At 39.0% G+C, this 23,773-nt stretch overlaps 1 protein-coding gene across 1 annotated transcript in view; it reads right to left on the reverse strand.

The window, feature by feature from the left end:
- Window positions 1-11,772: 11,772 nt before the first annotated feature.
- RPAP2 (RNA polymerase II associated protein 2) overlaps window positions 11,773-23,773 on the reverse strand; it is an 86,662-nt gene continuing 74,661 nt past the window's right edge. The window contains exons 12-13 of the mRNA XM_052637617.1: window positions 14,992-15,141; window positions 11,773-12,076 (exon numbers count right to left, since the gene is read on the reverse strand). Coding sequence (XP_052493577.1) covers window positions 15,000-15,141 — 142 coding nt within the window. The 3' untranslated portion in view covers window positions 11,773-12,076; window positions 14,992-14,999. The remainder of the gene's footprint in view (window positions 12,077-14,991; window positions 15,142-23,773) is intronic.

Genomic DNA, 23,773 nt, shown 5'->3' on the forward strand with positions numbered 1-23,773 from the left:
CACCGAGTTTAAGAATATCCACCTCTACCTCCTGGAAGGGATAGTATCTATGTTGGTTTGTTTGTTTTTTTCCCTGGCTGTTTTGGGTCTTCATTGTGGTGTGCAGGCTTCTCTAGTTGTGGCAAGTGGACTTAGCTGCCCTGTGGCACGTGGGATGTTAGTTCACCAGCCAGAGATGGAATCTGCGCCCCCTGCATTAGAAGGTAGATTCTTTTTTAAAAAATTAAAGCATTTCTTTTTGGCAGTGCTGAGTCTTTGTTGCTGCTCAGGATCCTTCCTAGTCGTGGTGAGCTGTGGCTACTCTCCAGTCGGGGTGTGCAGGCTTCTCTTGTTGCAGAGCCTGGGCTTCAGTAGCTGTGGCTCCCAGGCTCTACAGCGCAGGCTCAGCAGCTGCAGCACACAGAATTAGCTGCTCAGGGGCATGTGGGATCTTCCTGGGTCAGGAATGAACCTGTTTCTCCTGCATTGGCAGGCAGATTCTTTACCACTGAGCCAACAGGAAAGCCCCTAGAAAGCGGATTCTAAACCACTGGACACCAGGGAAGTCCATACATATAGTTTTATTCATTTATTTGTTTCAAAAGTGATTCTTTTCTGACAACCTTATCTCTGTTTTCTGTTTAAGAGCCTGTGGAAGAACAGCTTAAGACCACCCAGTAATTGTTCCCATCCACTCAGTGGCCTGCAAGTGGAAGCTTCAGACCAGCCTTCAGTGGCAGGCTGAGCACTCCAGTGTTCTGCAGGCAACAACTGAATAGGAACAGAGGACACCAGCCTGCCTTCAGGCTAGCCAGTAAGCTCAGTAGCGAGAGCAGTTCATTCGCTTGGAAATGCCTCCACAGTCACAGCCTTTTGAACATGCCTTGCTCTTCTTTTTCAGTCTTCTCGGGATCTCTGAGTAAGTAGAGATTAGACATGACCTGGCAACTCACTCCAGTATGCTTGCCTGGGAAATCTCATGGACAGAGGGGCCTGGTGGGCTACATTTCATGGGGTCGCAGAGTCAGACATGACTGAAGCAACTAACACTTCACCTTATGGTATTATAAAGTGCTCCAGAGTTGTCTTGTATTTTCTCTGCCCTGGTTCTAGAACTAGCTACTTTCCCAAAGATCTTCATTTTATGACATTTGGTTCCTTTAATGACATTTCAAAACCAAGATCTAGCATAGCTCTCTGAGCTGAACTGAGTTCTGATCAAGTGTTCCCAAGTTAACATAAACATGGCAGAAGCAGTAGTGGTCCATTTGGGCATCAGTCCACTTGGTTCCTGTTTCTGGTGAGCTACTGGCCCTTCACCTGAGGCCCTAGATCTGCAGGGTGTGGGAGATAACTAAACAGGTGTTTCTGGGCCCAGGGAGGGACGCAGTAGGATACAGCAGCTGCTTCTCTTTATCCTGGAGAGCTGCCACTAATAGGTTAGAGGGAGGGGCCCTGTCATGTATGATTTTTCAAAATTTATTTTTAATTTTTAAAAACTGTGGTGTGACATTTATTTTGCAATTTTAGGTTTATCTGAATTAACAAATTTATAAAAATAGTATCGTTTTTAAATGCATAGAAAATGTGTTAATAAACTGCAGTATTTCAGTGGAGTCATAATTGATTATTTTGCTGAGTATAGAGTAAGTTCGTGTAAATAATATATGTTGTTGTTCAGTCACCAAGTCATGTTCAACTCTTTCCAACCCCATGGACTGCAGCATGCCAGGCTCCTCTGTCCTCCCCTATCTCCCAGAGTTTGGTCAAATTCATGTCCATTAAGTCAGTGATGCCATCCAACCATCTCATCCTGTTACCCACTTCTCCTTTGCCTTCAATGTTTCCCAGTATCAGGGTCTTTTCCAATGAGTTGGCTCTTTGCATCAAGTGGCCAAAGTATTGGAGCTTCAGCTTTAACAGTGTTCAGTGAATATTCATGGTTGATTTCCTTTAGGATTGACTGGTTTGATCTCCTTGAAGTCCGAGGGACTCTCAAGAGTATAGAGCAAATTAAATTATTTAGTAATGTGAAATGTTACTTCACTTTACTTTTAATTGAAGTATATTTACAATATTGGTCTCAGGTAAACAACATAGTGATTCAGTATTGTTATAGATTAATTATACTAAAGTTAATAAAATGGCTATATTTTCCTATGCAATATGTCCCTGTACCTTATTTTATACATGGTATAGTTTGTACCTCTTAATCCCCTACCCTTACCTTACCCCTCCTGTTTTCCCTCTTCCCACTGGTAACCACTAGTTTGTCTCTGTGTCCATGAATCTGTTTCTCTAGTTATATACATTTATTTTTTTAGATCCTTCATATAAGTGATAAATGTCTTTCTGTTTCACCAAGCATAATACTTTATTAGGTCCATCTGCTTTGTTGCAAATTGAAGAATTTCATTCTGTTTTATGGATGAGTAATATTCCATATTACTCATTACAGTATTCCATGGGAATACCAGACCACCTGACCTGCCTCTTGAGAAATCTATATGCAGGTCAGGAAGCAACAGTTAGAACTCAGACTGATTCCAAATATGAAAAGGAGTACATTAAGGCTGTATATTGTCACCCTGCTTATTTAACTTATATGCAGAGTACACTATGAGAAACGCTGGACTGGAAGAAACACAAGCTGGAATCAAGATTGCCAGGAGAAATATCAATAACCTCAGATATGCAGATGACACCACCCTTATGGCAGAAAGTGAAGAGGAACTAAAAAGCCTCTTGATGAAAGTGAAAGAGGAGTAAAAAGTTGGCTTAAAGCTCAACATTCAGAAAACGAAGATCATGGCATCCGGTCCCATCACTTCATGGCAAATAGATGGGGAAACAGTGGAAACAGTGTCAGACTTTATTTTGAGGGGCTCCAAAATCACTGCAGATGGTGACTGCAGCCATGAAGTTAAAAGACACTTAACTCCTTGGAACAAAAGTTATGACCAACCCAGATAGTATATTCAAAAGCAGAGACATTACTTTGCCAACAAAGGTCCATCTAGTCAAGGCTATGGTTTTTGCAGTGGTCATGTATGGATGTGAGAGTTGGACTGTGAAGAAAGCTGAGCACCGAAGAATTGATGCTTTTGAACTGTGGTGTTGGAGAAGACTCCTGGGAGTCCCTTGGACTGCAAGGAGATCCAACCAGTCCATTCTGAAGGAGATCAACCCTGGGATTTCCTTGGAAGGAATGATGCTGAAGCTGAAACTCCAGTACTTTGGCCACCTCATGCAAAGAGTTGACTCATTGGAAAAGACTCTGATGCTGGGAGGGATTGGGGGCAGGAGAAGGGGACGGCAGAGGACGAGATGGCTGGATGGCATCACTGACTCGATGGACGTGAGTCTGAGTGAACTTTGGGAGTTGGTGATGGACAGGGAGGCCTGGTGTGCTGCAATTCATGGGGTCGCAAAGAGTCGGACATGACTGAGCGACTGAACTGAACTGAATATTCCATAGTTTGTGTGTGTATACGTGGGCTTCCCAGGTAGTGCAGTGGTAAAGAATCTGCCTGGCAATTCAGGAGACACAAGAAACATGGGTTCAATTCCTGGATCCAGAAGATCCCCTGGAGTAGGAAATGGCAACCCACTCCAGTATTCTTGCCTGGAAATTGCCATGGACAGAGGAGTCTGGCGGCCTACAGTTCATGGAGTCAGAAAGAGTATGACACAACTGAGCACGCACGCACATACATCCATACACACACAGCATACCTTTTTTATCTGTTCATCCGTTGATGGACACTTAGGTTGCCTGGCTATTGTAAATAATGCAGCTATGAAATGAACATTGAGGTGCATGTATCTTTATAGCAAGTTAGTGTTTTCATTCTGTTCATATATATTCTCAGGAGTGGAACTGTTGGATCACATGGCATTCCTATTTTCAGTATTTTGAGGAATCTCCTTACTGTTTTCCATTAATGGCTGCATCTATTTACCTTCCTACCAACAATGTACAAGGGCTCCCTTTTCACAACATCCTCACCAATATTTATCATTTGTAAACTTTTTGATGATAGCCATTCTGACAGATGCAGGTGATAGCTTATCGTGTTTTGCTTTGCATTTCTGTGGTCATTAGTGATGTTGAGTATCTTTTCATGTGCCTGTTGGCCATCTTTGTTTCTTTTGTACAGATCTCTCTTCAGATTCAGTTCAGTTCAGTTCAGTCACTCAGTCATGTCCGACTCTCTGCGACCTCATGAACTGCAGCACACCAGGCCTCCCTGTCCATCACCAACTCCTAAAGTTCACTCAGACTCACGTCCATCGAGTCCGTGATGCCATCCAGCCATCTCATCCTCTGCTGTCCCCTTCTCCTCCTGCCCCCAATCCCTCCCAGCATCAGAGTCTTTTCCAATGAGTCAACTCTTTGCATGAGGTGGCCAAAGTACTGGAGTTTCAGCTTTAGCATCATTCTTTTCAAAGAAGACCCAGGAAAAAAAAAAAAGAACAAAGAAGACCCAGGACTCATCTCCTTTAGAATGGACTGGTTGGATATCCTTGCAGTCCAAGGGACTCTCAGGAGTCTTCTCCAACACCACAGTTCAAAAGCATCAATTCTTCAGTGCTCAGCTTTCTTCACAGTTCAACTCTCACATCCACACATGACCACTGCAAAAACCATAGCCTTGACTAGACGGACCTTTGTTGCCAAAGTAATGTCTCTGCTTTTGAATATGCTATCTAGGTTGGTCGTAACTTTCCTTCCAAGGAGTAAGCCTCTTTTAATTTCATGGCTGCAGTCACCATCTGCAGTGATTTTGGAGCCCAAAAAAATTAAGTCTGACACTGTTTCCACTGTTTCCCCATCTATTTGCCATGAAGTGATGGGACTAGATGCCATGATCTTCGTTTTCTGAATGTTGAGCTTTAAGCCAACTTTTTCACTCTCCTCTTTCACTTTCATCAAGAGGCTTTTTAGTTCCTCTTCACTTTCTGCCATAAGGGTGGTGTCATCTGCATATCTGAGGTTATTGATATTTCTCCCGGCAATCTTGATTCCAGCTTGTGCTTCTTCCAGCCCAGCATTTCTCATGATGTACTCTGCATATAAGTTAAATAAGCAGGGTGACAATATACAGCCTTGATGTTCTCCTTTTCCTATTTGGAACCAGTCTGTTGTTCCATGTCCAGTTCTAACTGTTGCTTCCTGACCTGCATATAGATTTCTCAAGAGGCAGGTCAGGTGGTCTGGTATTCCCATCTCTTTCAGAATTTTCCACAGTTGATTGTGATCCACACAGTCAAAGGCTTTGGCATAGTCAATAAAGCAGAAATAGATGTTTTTCTGGAACTCTCTTGCTTTTTCCATGATCCAGCGGATGTTGGCAATTTGATCTCTGGTTCCTCTGCCTTTTCGAAAACCAGCTTGAGCATCTGGAAGTTCACGGTTCACGTATTGCTGAAGCCTAGCTTGGAGAATTTTGAGCATTACTTTACTAGCATGTGAGATGAGTGCAATGATTAGATCATCTTAAAATTTTTTTGTTATTGAGTTGTATGATGACTATATATTTTGGATATTAACTGAATATCTGTTATCAGATTTGCAAGTATTTCCCCCTATTTAGTTGTCTTTTCATTTTGTTGTTGGTTTCCTTTGCTGTGCCAAAGCTTTTAATCAGATCCCATTTTTTACTTTTGTTTCCTTTGCCTTATGAGACAGATCCCAAAAAAATATTGTTACAACTTGTAAAAAAGTACCTATGATTTTTTCAAGAAGCTTTATGGTTTCTAGTCTTACATTTAGTACTTTAATTCATGTTGAGCTTTTATTTTAATATGTGATAAAATGTTTTGATTCATTCTTTCACAATGTAACTGCCCAGTTTTCCCAGTACCTGTCTTTTCTGCACTGTATGTTCTTGCCTTTTTTGTTGTAGATTAATTGACTATAGGTGCAAGATTTATTCCTGGGCTATGTTGTTCCATTGATCTATGTCTGTTTTTGTGCCAATACTGTACTGTTCTGACTACTGTAGCTTTGTAGTATAGTCTGAAGTCAGGGAGCATACTTCCAGCTTTGTTCTTTTTCCTCAAAATTACTTTGGCTATTTGGGGTCTTCTGTGGTTCCATATATATTTTAGGATTATTTGTTCTAGTTCTGTGAAAAGTGTAATGGGTATTTTGATAGGAATTACATTAAATTTGTAGATTAACTTGGGTAGTATGGACATTTTAACTATTAATTCTTGTCTCCAGTTTCCTTCATCACTATCTTATGATTTTCAGAGTATAGTTTTTTCACCTTTTTGTTTAAGTCATTTCTAGGTATTTTATTCTTTTTGATGCAATCATAAATGATTTCTGTATGTTAACCTTATATCCTGCAACCTTACTGAATCCATGTCTGATAGCTTTTTTGATGGATACTTTATGGTTTTCTGAATATAGTGTCATGTCATCTACAAACAATATTACTTCTATCCTTACAATCTGGATACCTTTTCTTTCTTTTTCTTATCTGCTGTGGCTAGGACTTCCAAAACTACATTAAATAGAAATGGTGAGTGTAGATATTCTTGTCTTATTCTTAAGAGGAAAAGCTTTCAGCTTTTCACCGTAGAGTATGCTATTAGCTGTGGGTTTGTCACAAATGGCTTTTATTATGTTGAGATGTGTTCTCTCTGTAACAGTTTTAAAAAAAGTTTATTCCTAATTGAAAGATAATTGCTTTACAGTACTGCATTGGTTTCTACCAATATCAACATGAGTCAGCCATAGCTTTACCTATGTCCCCTTCCACCTGAACATCCCTCCCACATCCCTCCCCATCCCACTCTGTAACAGCTTTGATGAGTTTTATCATGAATGGATGTTGTATTTTGTCAAATGTTTCTCTGCATCATTCGAGATGATCATATGATTTTTATCCTTCTTTTTGTTAATGTGGTATATCACAATGATTGTGGCTATTGAACAATCCTTGCATCTCCCAGGTAAATCTCACTTGATCATGGAGTATGATCCTTTTGATATTATTGTTGGATTCAGTTTGCTAATATTTTGTTGAAGATTTTTAGATCTATATTCATCAGAGATACTGACCTGTAATTTTCCTTTTGTTTAGTTTCTTTGCCTGGTTTTGGTATCAGGGTAATTGTGGTCTTATAGAATGAAATTGGGAGTGTTCCCTCTCCTTCAAGTTTTTGGAATAGTTTGAGGATAGGTATTAGCTTCTCTTTATATGTTTGGTAGAATTCCCATGTGAAGTTGTCTGGCCCTGGATTTTAGTTTGCTGCAAGTTTTTTGTTGTTGATTGTTCTGTTCATATTGCTGTTTCTTGATTCAGTTTTGGAAGGCTGTATATTTCTCAAAATTTGTCCATTTCTTCTGCTTTGTCCAATTTGTTGGAATATAATTATAGTATGTTAGGTATGCATACATGCATGCTCAGTTGCTAAGTTGTGTCTGACTCTGAGACCCCATGGACTGTAGCCTACCAGGATCCTCTGTCCATGGGATTTTCCAGGCAAGAATATTGGAGTGGATTGCCATTTCCTTCTCCAGTGGATACTCCTGACCCAGAGACTGAACCCATGTCTCCTGCTTGGCAGGTGGATTCCTTATTACCAAGCCACCTGGGAAGCCCATGTGAGGTATAACTGACATTTAAAATCACACTAGTGGGAATTCCTTGGTAGTGCAGTGGAAAAGAACCCGCCTGACAATGGAGGGGACACAGATTTGATTCCTGGTCCAGGAAGATTCCACAAGCCTAGGAGCAACTAAGCCTGGGTGCCACAACTACTGAGCCTGCACTCCAGAGACTGAGCTCTGTAACAAGAAAAGCCGTAACAATGAGAAGTCTGAGCACCACCACAACTAGAGTAGCTCCCACTCACTGCAACTACAGAAAGCCCTTGCACAGCAATGAAAATCCAGTGCAACCATAAATAAATAATTTTAAAAAACTGGTGCACGGGGATGATCCGGAGAGATGATATGGGGTGGGAGGTGGGAGGGGGGTTCATGTTTGGGAACTCATGTACACCCGTGGTGGATTCATGTCAATGTATGGCAAAATCAATACAGTAGTGTAAAGTAAAATAAAGTAAAAATAAAAATTTAATAAAAAAATCACATTAGTTTCAGATGTATAACATGATTTGGTATGTTACAAAATTATAATCACATAAACACAGTTAACATCCATTGCCATATAAATGTTTGTAATGAGAGATTTCAAGATCTTTTAGCAACTTTCAAATATGTAATACAGTATTACTGACTATAGTCACCATGCTGTACATTGCATCTCCGTGACTTTATTTTATAACTGGAAGTTTGTACCTTTTGATCCTTTCACCCATTTCGGCTACCCCTGACACTCTGCCTCTGGCAACCACTAAAGTCTGTTCTCTGTACTTGAGTTTATTTTTGTTTTTAAAAATAGATTCCATCTATGAGTCTTAAAAAAAAATAAATTCCACTTGTGACATCATACAGTATTTGTCTTTGACTTATTTCACTTAGCATAATGCTCAAACATTCCATCCATAGTGTCACAAATGGCAAGGTTTTCTTTTTTAAGGCTCAATATTCCACTGTATAAATACACAGTACATCTTCTTTATCCATTCATCCATCACTGGTCACTTAGGTTGTTCCCATATCTTGGCTATTATAATACTACAGTGAACATAGAGGTGCCTGTATCTTTTTGAATTATGTGTTTTCATTTTTGAGGATAAAGAGCCAGAAGTAGATTTGCTGGATCATATGGTAATTCTATTTTAAATTTTTTTGAGGAACCTCCATACTGTTTTCATATGGGTCAATTTTTATTCCTACCAACAGTGCAGAGGCTCCCTTTTCTCCACATTCTTGCCTGTACTTGTTACTTGTCTTTTTGATAACAGCCATTCTAACAGGTCTCAGGTGATATTTTATGATTTTGATTTGCCTTTTCCTGATTAGTGATGCATATTTTTTCAACTGCCTGTTGGCCATCTGTATGCCTTCTTGGTTAAAAAAAAAGTCTCTGTAGATCCTCTGCCCATTTTAAAATGATTTTTTTTTTTTTGCTACTAAGTTGTATGGCTTTATATATTTTGATATTAACCCCTTAGCAGATATATGATTTGCAAATATTTTCTCCCATTCAGTAGGCTGCCTTTTCATTTTGTTGATGGTTTCCTTTGCTGCACAGAAGCTTTTTAGTTTGATGTAATCCCACTTGTTTTTGATTGGTCAAATCCAGAATATTGTCAAGAGTGATTTAGAGGCTCAGTGCCTATGTTTTCTTCTCGGAGTTTTATGTTTCATGTCTTATGTCCAAGTCTTTAATACATTTTGAGTTAATCTTTGTGCAAGGTGTAAGACTGAAGGAAGGAAAAGGGCATGACAGAGGATGAGATCGTTGGATGGCATCACTGATTCAATGGACAGGAGTCTGAGCAAGCTCCAGGAGTTGGTGATGGACAGAGAGGCCTGGCATTCCTGCAGTCCATGGGGTCACGAAGAGTTGGACACAACTGAGCCAACTGAACTGAACTAAAGGTGTGAGATAGTGGCCCAGTTTTCCCAAAACCATTTATTGAAGAGAGTCCTTTCCCCATTGTATATTCTTGGCTCACGTGTTATGCATGCATGTCTGACCATACATGCATGGGTTTATATGTATTCTGTTCCATTGACCTATGTATGTTTTTGAGGCAGTACCACACAGTTTTGACTACTACAGCTTTATAATGTAGTTTGAAAGGACATATAATGTCTCTGGCTTTGTTCTTTCTCAAGATTGATTGGCTATTCATAATCTTTTGTAGTTCCATACAGATTTTCAGATTATTAGTTCTATGAAAAAAATGCCATTGGAATTTTTATATGGATTGCACTGAACTTGTAAATTGCTTTGATAGTATGGACATCATGTATTATTTCTAATGGCTTTCAGTTCAGTTCAGTCGGTCAGTCGTGTCTGATTCTTTGCGACCCCATGAATCGCAGCACGCCAGGCCTCCCTGTCCATCACCATCTCCTGGAGTTCACTCAAACTCACATCCATCGAGTCTGTGATGCCATCCAGCCATCTCATCCTCTGTCGTCCCCTTCTCCTCCTGCCCCCAATCCCTCCCAGCATCAGAGTCTTTTCCAATGAGTCAACTCTTTGCATGAGGTGGCCAAAGTATTGGAGTTTCAGTTTTAGGATCATTCCTTCCAAAGAACACCCAGGGCTGATCTCCTTTAGAATGGACTGGTTGGATTTCCTTGCAGTCCAAAGGACTCTCAGGAATCTTCTCCAACACCACAGTTCAAAAGCATCAATTCTTCGGTGCTCAGCTTTCTTCACAGTCCAACCCTCAACATCCATACATGACCACTGGAAAAACCATAACCTTGACTAGACAGACGGACCTTTGTTGGCAAAGTAATGTCTCTGCTTTTGAAAATGCTATCTAGGTTGGTCATAACTTTTGTTCCAAGGAGTAAGCGTCTTTTAATTTCATGGCTGCAGTCACCATCTGCAGTGATTTTGGAGCCCCCAAAAATAAAGTCTGCCACTGTTTCCACTGTTTCCCCATCTATTTGCCATGAAGTGATGGGACCGGATGCCATGATCTTCGTTTTCTGAATGTTGAGCTTTAAGCCAACTTTTTCACTCTCCTCTTTCACTTTCATCAAGAGGCTTTTTAGTTCCTATTTACTTTGTACCCTAACGGCTTTATTAAGGTGTAATTTACATACATTACATTCAGCTGTTTTAAGTGTACAGCTATTTTTTAAGTTTGTGCAAAAGGGATCAAACCCAGGTCTCTTGCACTGCAGGCAGATTCTTTACCATCTGAGCCAGGGGAGTCCTTCACACTCCCATGTAACCACTAACGTAGTATCAGTTTTCTTTTGTCATTATAAATAGAATCACACATTATATGGTTTATGTGTCAGAATTCTTTTGCTTAGCATGATGTTTGAGGTTCATCCATGTAGTAGCATACATCAGTGTTCTATTTTATGAATTTTTTATTTACCATTCACCAGTTGATGGTCATTTGGATTGTTTCCACTTTTTCACTAGTATAAATAATGTTATAAGCATTCACCTATAGTTTCTGTGAACAGTTTTCATTTCACTTAGGATGGAACATTGAATGGAATCTGCTGAATCATATGGTAAACTGCTTAACTTTTTAAGAAACTGTCAAGACCATTTTCCAAAGTGGCTGTGTCATTTTACATTTCTACCAGCAGTGTATTAAGGCTCCAGTTTCTCCATATTGTCACCAATACTATCTTTGTCCTTATCATAGCCATGCTAGTGGCTATGAAGAAGTGCCTGCTTTTGGTTTTAACTTGCATTTCTCTAATGACTAGTGATGCTGAGCATCTTTTCATAAGCTAAGCCACTGGATACCTTCTTTGCTGAAATGTCCATTCAAAATTTTTGCCCACTTAAAAATGCAGTTGTCTTACTTTTGAGTTTTAAGAATATGTAATCTGGATATAAGTTGTTTATCAAATATGATTTGGAAATATTTACCCAGTCTGGTTTGTCAGTTTACTTTTTTTCCTATTGGGTTGGCCAAAAAGGGGGTTTACCGTAACATCTTACAAAAAAGCTGAACGAACTTTATGGCCAATGCAGTATTATGTAAGTTGTTTCAGGTGTACATTGCTCAGGACCACTTTGTAGAATAGCAAGCTTCTTTAAAAGAATATAGACTAGACTACCAAAAAGCCTTATCTTAAATTGTATTTATTGACCTCATTCTTTTCTGTGTTCTTTACAATCTAGAGTTCAACTAGGAGACTAAAATGGGACTTGTCTCAATTTTCTAGTCAACTGATAAGACAACTGGTATCATCCTGAAAAATTACAGCTCTATATTTTCTCAAATATTCAAGTTTCAGTTTATTTCAACTTTTATTTTCATATAAATAAAAATACTATGTCTTACACCTAGGATGCAAGGACTTGGTTATCCTTGTTGGGATAATGGTTCTCTATCTGTGGAAGTCACTCTGTCTGGTGATAACTAATAAGTAGCTCTAGCTATACAATTATTGTGGCTAAAATTCCAGAAATGGTGAATGGAAGCTCATCTGTTTGGTCTTCATGGAATATACCTGGGAAGGAAAAATGACACTTGAATAAAACACCTATCCTTACCAGTTTTGGGGAAAACTGTGTTGTCTCTCCAATATACATTCCACTTCCCCCCATTATGTAGCAATAATGGTCTGGGTAATTCATACTGGACTTGAGGAGTAGACCCTGATCTAGGTCAATAAGAAAATCTCTCTCCTATTCCTTGCTAGAATTACTGGGTTAAGCTCATAGCATTTCATAGCCACGTGGATTAGTTCAGAAGTGCCCTGAATTAGTGTTGAAAGTTGAAGACTCTCACCAGGACAGTGTGATATGCCATAAAGCTGGGAATTACTGAATGATTCTGCCACCTCTAGTAGATTCTAAAATGGCCCCCAGTGACCTCTGCCTTCTGGTATTCATTCCCTTATACAATCCACTCACCTTCAATGTGGGCCGAACCTAGTGATCAGTTTCTAACTAGTCACAGGGTACAGAAAAAGTGATGGATGTGACTTCTGAGACTAGTTGCAAAAGGGCCATGGCTTTCATCCTGCGTTGCCTCTCACTTGCTCACTCTCAGGGAAGCCACATGTCAAGCTGTGGGCCACTATAGTGGTCCATATGGCAAGGGACTGGAAGAGGTCTCCATAGACAACGAAGAGTGGGAAACTGAGGCCCTAAATTCAGCCCAAGAAGAACTAAATCCTGCCAATAACCACATGAGTGAGCTTATTAGAAGGACCTCTTTCTCTACTTGAGCCTTCAGATGACATTGCAGCCCTGTCAGGGAGCTTTAATACAACCTCATGAGAGACTGAGGCAGAGGCCCTAAGCTAAATTGTGCCCAGATTCCTGACTCCCAGAAACAGATTAAAAAAAAAAAAGTCTGTTGTTTTAAGCCACTTAATTTTATAATAATTTGTTAAGCAGCAAAAGATACTATCATAAAAAAAGTTAGTTTGAGCTTTTTTTTTTTTCTGTTATTTGTAACTGAAAGCACATTAACATATACTAGCTAGGACACGACTGAGGAACTTCACTTTCATGCATTGGAGAAGGAAATGGCAACCCACTCCAGTGTTCTTGCCTGGAGAATCCCAGGGACGGGGGAGTCTGGTGGGCTGCCGTCTATGGGGTCGCACAGAGTCAGACATGACTGAAGCGACTTAGCAGCAGCAGCTAGTAGTAATCTAATCTTGAAAAGGCTATAAGACATTGTACACAAATAATTTTGTGAACTTAAGGTTTACAAATACACAAACAAAAACCCCCCACCTACCCATTCACAACCATCTTCATTTCTCATATGGAAAATTATGTAATAAGGCCTCATTCATTCAGTATCCCTTATAATATTGAGGAAGTCTGGGCAAAGATTTACCTTTAATTACTTACACAAATAAACAATGTAAAAAAACAACAATAACAATGATCACAGCGCAACTATTAAGTCCACTTAAAACATCTACTGTTTAGGGAATTCTCTGTCAGTCCAGTGGTTAGGACTCAGCACTTTCATTGCCAGGGCCTGGATTGGATCCTTAAAAAAATTTTAACACCATTTGTTTATACACAAGCATTAAATATGCTAATTTAAAAGGGTTCTTAATTGATACATATTCATTAAAGCACATCTGCAAGGACATCTGATTAGGCATACTTTGTTTTTAGTCTATCTGGAAAAGCAACCTTTCAACCAATAGACATAGGATATCATGAATTGAGGGGTATGATTAATTCAATATTCTGTACCTGAAGCTCAATAAAACAAAAAAACGAAATTCAAAACTTACTCTATTCTTAGAAGGGCGTTTGAAATGCTGCTTCCACCAGCCAAGCTGAGTTCACTGCCTAAATAAGAGCCTTTGCTTTAGAGGGTTCTCAGGGGAGCAGAGTTGCATGAAATGGTCACTAGGTGTAAGTCTGGAGGCAGTAACAGTGCTAAGTCCTTATGTTCTATCTTCTAGGAGGTTCAATAAAAGGATAATGGCATTCTTTCTCGTCTGCCAAAATACACCTCTCAAATATCCTTGTCATATATTTAAAGATTTGCTTCATAGAGGTTTTTTTTTAACAAAAATTCAAATATCAAAATGTAAATCAGTAGTGTGCCTCTGGGAGGAGACAAGATTCTAAGTAGAAGTGAGGGGGAAGTTTTGCTTTTTAAAATTATACATGCAGTTCTGTATTGTTTAATTTTGACAAGCTTGTATTGCTTTTATACTTTAAAAAATAGTTGAAAACTTAAAAAAAAAAAGAAATGCTCCATAAGGGGATCTCATTCATGGTTTAGAATGAATTTCTTTTAATCATAACATTAACTTAATACCTATCTGAGCACCTGAGAGTATGTGAAATAGAAAGTAAAGGGAAGAAGAGACAGAAAGTTGTGGCTAAAGGAGGGGACATTCATATGGGCAGTTCTTAAAAAGAGTCAAAAATCTGGGATAGTAGAAGAGGGCTAGGTATCTGGGAGCAGGGTCAGGAATCAACAAAGCCAGACTTTTAAACTCACCTGCTTATCAGTACATGAGATGACTAAGGTATTGGCTGGGCTGAAGAGGGAAGTAGGGTGAGGATATTCTCAAAGATCATTGCAGTATTTGGTTGAAGTAAACCGCTACTTCCTGGGCAAAAACTTATCAGATGGGACATGCAGGGTGGGATGGTCTAGATTTGAGTATGAAGCTGATAGTGGGGAGTTTCCTGGATTGTAAGAAACAGAACTAACTGTGGTATCCTATAAGGGAAAAATAACAAAAAAGATGGGGCATGGAGTAACAAGAGAGGACAGGAAATGACTGGGGCAGCTGGGAACTCAGGGGTATTGTATTCTACCATAGCAAGCTGAAGACATATGGGGGTCTCTAGTTGGTATTTTTAATTTCCAATATGAAAACAATCTAAACAGGCAACAAACAAAAAACTAAAGTAAAACAAGTCAACGCACCATTCTGGTTAACAGCTGGTTCTAAATATGATGGTTAAACTTTCAAGGTCTTCATTTTTTAAATGCAATTCTTCAAGCAGGGTGGTCATGAACTGTGTAAACATCACATTTTCCTGAGAAAGCTTCTGAATGCCAAGAGTTGAGGTCAATCTGAAACACCAAAAATATTAAATGCATATCCATGAAACTGGAAGGACTAGGGGGCTCCAGTCTTTAACATGGCAGAAGGGATTTTTCTGAGGATAATGAAATCTCTCTGATTTAGCAAAATCCAGAGAGAGAGGATCTTCTACTAAACCTGAAGAGAAATCTCATGAAAAAACTGAAAGACCAAACATACTGTTACGTAAGGAAAGAAGCTTAAAAGCCTTAATCTGAAACATGTTAGTCATGTCAGCAAAAGCTACTAAAATTCTGCTTAGAAAAGAACATTAATGAAGTCTTTCCACATGAGGAAAGGAGGCTGTGTAGAGAAGCTTAGAGCTGAGAGTTGCTTTAAAAAACAATTTCTATCAACTGTTTAGCTTGTATCACTTGAAAAACAGACAATAAACAAAAAGATTGCCTTTTGATGAAACCTTATCATTTTTATTTATTTTTTTAAACATTTTTATTTTTGTAATACTGAACAGATGAATTGCATCTTACAAGGTGATGCAAAACTTCAGAAGGAAAACAAAGCTTTCTTCTCTAACCATTTCCAGTAACCATCCCTAAAGACTGATTACATATATAATAGTTATAGAAGTAATTTTCATGAATGTGATTAGTAAACATGGTTTTTTAAAAGGTGAAGAATATCTAACCACAAAGACTGCAAACCATTCCTTTTCATAAATTTTTGTATCTCCAGAGAGCATGAGCATGCTTCACAGAGCCTTTTTCCAAGTACATTCTGGAAACCTTTTTGAAAAAAAATTATTTTTCACCCAGTCTACACTTCCCACACAAAGCTCTTAGATGCTTATTTAACCTTGGCCATTGCCAGCGGGCACATCAAATATAAATAAAATAACTCTGATTTAAATCAATATAGCTCAAGAAATCAGAGCAGAGGAGTTTCACAGTAGTGAGTATGGGAATGAGAAATGTTATTTTCTGAGGCAGATTTCTTCCTTGCTTAGCCACTTCATGCAGAAAGCATAAACAAAAGGAAAAATTTGTCAGAATTGTCCAAAGATGCCCTAGACTTTGAGTAGATTCTCTATATTCCTGAAGGTATTTTAGCAAGAACTAGAGATGAGGTGACTCTGTCCAGTGAAATCCAGAGAGCTACCCAAGAAAACTTCTGATTTCCTTACCCACCTCTCCTCTATTTATTTATAGCTAGTGGATGGAGTACTAGGTTCTCCTATTTCAGAAATGAGCCTTGTCTGCAGGTATTCCCCAAAGGCAGTTCATACTTGGAAATCCTTCTATCCAAGCATTCTAATGCCAAGTTCAAGCTGGGCACTTGGGTGATCTTACAGGCAGTTGTGGCCAGCTTTTCCTGTGGAGAAAGTAGAACCTAGAAGTCAACCCTTTTGGCTTTTCTCATACTTAGCTGATGCCAACATTTAAAGTATCAAGTTGCTGTTTCCCCACAGTAATACCAAAGGTGCTGGGGATGGGATAACATTGGCTAAAAACAAGAAGTGAGGGCAGTCAGATCAGATGTCAGCTCCACAGAAACCTAGCTTTTGTGTGTTTTAAAAATGGTAATGACATATCCAAAACAATGTCTCTGATTTTCAAGGAGACTATATGAAAACATATAGTTTGGTTCATATATGAAAACAAAGTTTCCTCAATTACTTCTCAAAGTGCCATTAATATGTTTTAAAACTTCCTCAAATTAGAAATAAAGGTTGACTACTAGATTTTTCAACCCGTGTACTCATATGAAAGCAGAAAATAGTAAGTGTTATAGAGAAAGAGTTTGTAAGAGAATTGTTCTATCGATCACCCTAGTTAGAAAATATTTTGGGAACAGTAACACTTCTCTAACAAACTTATAAGGTTAATATTATTATATAGTTATAGGATATGTTCGTGCATGCATGCTAAGTTGCTTCAGTCGCATCCAACTCATTGCGACCCCATGGACTGTAGCCCACCAGGCTCCTCTGTCCATAGGATTCTTCAGGCAAGAGTACTGGAGTGGGTTGCCATTCCCTTCTCCAAGGATATATTCAAATTTACCTAAAAGTTTTGTTCATAAAGAAAAATCAGGGTTATTGAGAAACTTTTCCAACAATGCAATCTCATTCCTGAGCCCATGCCACATACAGCTAAGCAACCAGGCATTCTTTTCTTAATGAGCTTGGACCTGTTTTGAGACTCCTCAAAAACATGGCTCTGAGCAGCGATCTGTTATGTTTTATCACAAGATGAGTATCAAAGCCCTAGGGTGTATCTATAAAATGGGGCTAATAGTACTTAACTTCCTTAGAAGTTATTATTGCAAAAGGATACTATAAATAGGTTTTTAAAAAATCAATTATGATAATGATAACAACATTTATCATGTGCTACCTAGGAGATTTATCTCTTTTTAACTGCACAATGACTCTGAAAAATATATACTGTTCTCATTTTATGAGTAAGGAAATAAAGGCACAAAAAAATGGAAGTACCTTCTCCAAAGTCACAAAGAGAGTGTCAGGTCACAGCTTTGAAACCCAGGCAATATATCTCAAAAAGCCCATACTCCTGGCTAATACACACGCTTTCATTCTTTGTAGGCTACAGAATACTATATAAATTTAATCTTCACTTGTGCCCTTCACTACTGTGCCCTCAATGAACATGCAGAAGAAACAGAATGTTTTAACAGCTTTAGAGAACTAGAAGGACAACAAAGTAGCTAGCAGCAGAAGGAAATGCTAATGGAGAAATCATACAAGGTCTGGTGTCTGTTAGGAGACAGTAATAGCAGTTGTGGGGTCTGGGGATTTCTGCAGCAAGTCATCAAACAGATAGATAGCAGTCCTTAGGCATCTGGAGCCAGGATTTCCTGACTTCTCTTAACACTTGAGCCTTAAGTGTTGTTGCATAATTTTACTCCTGGAAAGTGAGCCAATGAGATTTCCTTTATTTATTCCCTTGTCCTTTTAATCTTTATCTGAAAAGACTCTTCCCTACCCCCCAAGTCCCTAACACAGAATATAGTAAGAAATATGTATTACCTTTCTAAAATTTTTGACTTAAATCCTTTTTGGAATAAGCTGAGGTATAAAGAAATAAATACTCTAATAGTGCCTGTGTACCTCTAACCATTAGTAACCCAGTGGATTACTTTCGGGGAGTCATGTAAAAATTGTTTTTCTTTCCAGAGAAACCAGGCTCACAAAAAAAAAAAAAAAAAAAGAATGGTTTTGACAAGCTATAAAGTCATAATAATATGTCAGGGAAGATGCTAAACCCTGAAGACTAGTAATTGTATTAATTCATTCAAAAGAATTATGATTTGCTTCTATCTCCAAAGTAATTTACATTTAAAGTTGAATAAGAGCTATATATAATCTTTGTTTTCTAGACTCCTTGACTTGTCTACTTTAGTATGTTTTATTACTTAATAGCAACTGGCACTCTTCCAGACTGACTGCTTACTGGATATCTGCTCGATTTCCATGTCATCACTGTAGTGAGAGGCCTCTGTGCCTGTTTGCACAGATGAATCTGAGACAAGATCATAACTTTTTATCAGACTTTATGGTTTTGGTCAATGATAAGAGTTGGCTGTTGCCATTGACAAAGATGCTTTTGCCATTGACAAAGCAAGGATTCTTTTTAGGGCACACACCACCTTAGGTACTATTGGCTGAATTGGGTGCGCGGATCTGTCTGACGTAGAGGAGCAGTGCATTGAGCTTGGAGACAGGGTTCTGTGAAGAATCTGCTTTTGTTAGCAGTGACCATGGAAGGCGGCTTCAGCAAGCACAGAGCACTAAGCAAATAGTCTGTGTGTGCTTAGAACCAGGTCTAAGGACAAGTGAACAAAGACTTATCACTGCAACTATTCTTTACGTGGTCTCTTCACTGCCACATCTGACAGCCTCTTCTTAGTTCTTTTTCCAGTTGACTGCAGTATTTGATGTCCTCATTCACTTCCTCCTTTTCTAGAATTCTCCTTCTTTGGCTTTTCAGGTACTCTTATCTTAGTTCTGCTCCTACTCCTGAACCTTTATGATCTCTCTTGCTGGCATTTTTAAAAAAAATCAGCCTCAGACGGTAAAGCGTCTGCCTACAATGTGGGAGACCCGGGTTCGATTCCTGGGTTGGGAAGATCCCCTGGAGAAGGAAATGGCAATCCACTCCAGTATTGCCTGGAAAATCCTACGGACAGAAGAGCCTGGTAGGCTACAGTCCGTGGGGTCGCAGAGAGTCGGACACGACTGAGCGACTTCACTTCAAAAAAACTTCTTCAATAATGACAGGTCTTACCTAAGGTTTCATATTGACCCTCTTCTGCATTAAATCCTATCTTATGGCTCTGACTGCCAGTGATTCAAATCTCTTAACTTCTCTCTTGGGATTTTTTTACACTTTGGATATCCAAAAGGTACCTCAAATACATTCTGTTCAAACCTGAAATTCTGATTTCTCATTTTCCTCAAAACCTTCTAGTATCAGAAATCTCAGTCATCTTTTAACTCTTAACCCTTAATGTTCTTTGTTCAATCAATTACCAAGTCCTCCTGATTCTCCTCTGATGTGCTTCTTGAATCCATTTCATTTCCCCCATTCTCACTGTCTAATTCAGATGAATCATCTCCTCCTGGGACTACCACCTCAGCCTCTTCAGTGGTCTCCCATTCCATTCCAGTCTCCACACTGCCACCACAATCCTCTCTCATAGATCTGATTAAGTCACTCTCTTTGATAAGTACTTATAGGAGAAACCAAATTTCTTTGGACCTTTTATTTTTCATTTCTATCACATGGATATTCTCATAAATATTTCAAATAATATGAAAACATATAGTTAGTTGTATATTTTTTTCTCATCAAGCAGAAAGGTGGAAAACTGGGATATGTATTCATCCATCTTTGTATTCCCCACAGACTTGTTCCCTTAATAGTAATACATAATTTGGTGAATGATTACAGAACTGAAACTGCTGCTATGCCATACTAGCACTTCTCAGTGAACCTCAAGATGCATGTGTATGTGTGCGTGCTTAGTTGTGAGTGACTCTTTGTGACCCTATGGACTGTAGGTGCCAGGCTCTTTGTCCATGGGGTTCTCCAGGCAAGAGTACTGGAGTGGATTGCCATTTCCTTCTCCAGGGGATTTTCCAGACCCAGGGATCTAACCAGGGTCTCCTGCAACTCCTGCTTTGGCAGGTGGATTCTTTTACCACTGAGCCACGTGGTCCTGGACAAACAATGGTCTGTGGGCCAAATCTGGCCTGCTGCTTGTTACTTTTGTAAATAAAATTGAAAAACAGTCATGCCCGTTTATTTATATATTCTATAGCTGCTGCTTTTGTGTTCCAACAGCAGAGCTGAGCAGCTGGGACGGTTGGGCCAGCAAAGATGAAGATATAATCTGGCCCTTCACAGAAAGTTTGCACACTCTTATACTAGAAGATTAATATGCACCAATTTTAATTTAAAGTGAATAACTCAGTCACTAATACAATGCTTTATATACTATAAGTCTGATGATGGGAGCAACTAACATGAGATGAGAAATTTAAAGCAATCATTTGGCCATAGGATAGTTAAGATTTAGGGAAGTAGGGAGGGGGGTTCAGGATTGGGAATTCATGTACACCCGTGGCTGATTCATGTCAATGTATGGCAAAACCAATACAGTATTGTAAAGCAAAATAAAGTAAAAAAAAAAAAAAGTTGGAAAAAAAAAAAAGATTTGGTCTGGGAAAGATCTGCCCCCTGGATCACTAAAGTATGGAAGATGCTTAACGAAACCAAAAATATCTCATAAAAATCTACCAGCTGGAGAAAGAACTTTCCCTGATTTATTTCACTCCAGCCAAGCTGAGCAAACTTGCCTCAGTTACACCAAGGTTTGGTTTGTCCTCACTTAAGAGCTGGCTGTGGAGAAGGCAATGGCACCCCACTCCAGTACTCTTGCCTGGAAAATCCCATGGGTGGAGGAGCCTGGTAAGCTGCAGTCCATGGGGTTGCTAAGAGTTGGACACGACTTAGTGACTTCTCTTTCACTTTTCACTTTCATGCATTGGAGAAGGAAATGGCAACCCACTCCAGTGTTCTTGCCTTGAGAATCCCAGGGACGGGGGAGCCTGGTGGTCTGCCGTCTATGGGGTCACACAGAGTCGGACACGACTGAAGTGACTTAGCAGCAGCAGGAGCTGGCTGTGTTCTTTCTAGGGGGTGCTCTTTCCCCAGATATCTACATGGTGGACCCCTTCATGTAATTCAGTTTTGTTTAAATGTCACCTTTTCTATCCGAAACCCATCGTCTCTTGTACCTTCTCTACCTGCCTACTTTGTCTTCGCAGTCCTTACTGTTTTCTAGCTCTATTATTTGCTTGCTTGTTTACTGTCTCTCTCTCCTCCAAAAGAAGGTGAATGTCATGAGGGTAGTGACTTGTGTATTTACTGCATTCACTGTGTCCTTCGTGTTGGGGACACTGTAGGTGATCACTAACTACTTGTTTAGTGAGGAGAAATGGCTTAAGAGGTCACGAATTTATTGTGTTTACTGAAATATTTTTTCTTCTTCAAAATATTTTCCTCCTTTCAGTTTTAGAGGAAGGGAGGGAGGAAACATGTTCTTGACTCCTCCCCCTGCCTGCACATAGTGGTATCATCTTCCTGCTAGAATATTTCAGAGTATCTATCAGTGAGGTGAGATGGGCTTCAAATTCATTAGGTGGGCCAAACATTAAATCAAGATCTACCACTTGTTTCTCCATTTCTCCTCCTTACTTCCATTTGTCCTGAAACTCAGTGTTGGCCAAGGGTGAGTAGGAATGAGAGCCACTGAGCAGGCTTGGTTTGTACCTTTAATTCACTCCATTCCTGTAGAGGAAACTGTGGAGCAAGGGGCTGTTCCTCAAGTGGTTGCCTGGTGCCTTCCTCTGGAGCAAAAGTACTTTAGCTTCACAGGTTAAATATGAAAATGACACGTGGCCAAAAGGAAGAGCACTTTAGAATTTCTACAGTCCAACTAATATAGGTCATTATTTCTGTGTATTTCTGGTTGGTTATTACTGCTCTTGAATGCGGTGTGTTCTTACTCTTTTTAGGTCAATGAAAGTAACAGAGTGTAGCTGCAAAGCTATACTCCCTTTCAGTCTCCTCCCATTAAGTTAAAAAATCTAAGAAAACAGACTCAAGATCATTTCTTAATGTAGTGATTTGGACCCTTTACACAAGATAGTTAATAAACTACCTCCATGACCTTGAAGGAGGGAGATTCTTTACCTCTATGTGTGTGGCATGTTGCAATGGTTAATCTGCTTTAAATGCTGGACATTGTTTCTTATACATAATGTAAATGGCCCTTGCAGAATATGGAGGTGGTGGGGGGTGTGTGTGGGAGGGAGAGGCAGCACTTAAAGGTTATTCCTTCATATGCTTGAAAATGGTTCTCAATTAATTCCAAGTCTTTTTATCATTTCCCAATAGATGCCATCTAACTGCTCCTTATTCAGACTGGTGTTCTTCCCTATATCCCTAATTCTAGCTTCTCATTTTCCTAAAATGCAATGCCCCAGAATATACTGTTCAAATTCATTACTTCACAACAAAAATACATTTTCAGAGAAAGATATCATGATGTAAAATCTTTCACATCTAAGTTATCTTTGAAGTAAAACCTCAGAATCTTATAAATCCTCTCCCTTTTTTGTTAAATTGAATCCCCAGGCTCCTCCTTTCAATACTTAAAAGGATTAGCATATACATCTGTATATATTTAATATATTATATAAAATTTAAAGGGACTCAAACCTCTGTTCCAGTCCAACAACTTCCAATAGTGAATATCAAAGGAAACAATAACTAGGCCCAAATAACTATTCTACTTATATAAAGTAGTAATATAGCATAGTTGGTATTCAACAGTGTGCTTTATGCAGGAAATACCTTTAAAATAATCAATAGAAAATGTGACTGGCAGTGAGTAAAAACAGATTTTTATGTTTCCATTTATTTCCTTTGTGTACTTTTAAAGATAAATAAAAACCTCTACAGGTGACATGAAAAGGATAGTTTACCACAAATAGTCTTTATGTTGGAGAATATAATTTGACAAAAATGACAATCTGCAAATGTATAAATCACAAACAAGCCAGGAAACTGCTCATGAGAACTCCACTGATTCAAATCTCTATTCTGAAAAGAAAGGCAGCCTTCTATAACTAGTTCTTTACCATATGGTCAATGGCATGACAACAAAAGCAAAAAAAAGCGAAGTGTCAAACTGCATCTTATTGATAAGACCTTTATTTAGTTGACTGCTCCACATATGCTACACATCAAAAGGAGAGTCTGAAGTCAGGTTAGGACAGGTACCCTCTATTTGTTATTACTGAGCTATCAAACAACATCTGGTTAACAGGAATTATTATACACAGAATTGGGAAGAGTTTCAATGTTTGATAACTGAAACAGGAGATTTTTAATTAAAAGTGGCCTTTTTATAAATCCTTATATCCAAGGATTTAGAGCTATACAAACTCTTAATTAAGCCTCAGAAGAAAGTTATCTATGACTGTGAGTCACTGGTTTGTTTTCTATCAACAGAGAAAACTATATGAAGAATTAAAGTTGTAGTTTACTGAACAAGTGGAGGTAAACAATTGAT

This window comes from Budorcas taxicolor, chromosome 3, assembly GCF_023091745.1.
Source record: "Budorcas taxicolor isolate Tak-1 chromosome 3, Takin1.1, whole genome shotgun sequence".
NCBI classification, from domain to species: domain Eukaryota; kingdom Metazoa; phylum Chordata; class Mammalia; order Artiodactyla; family Bovidae; genus Budorcas; species Budorcas taxicolor.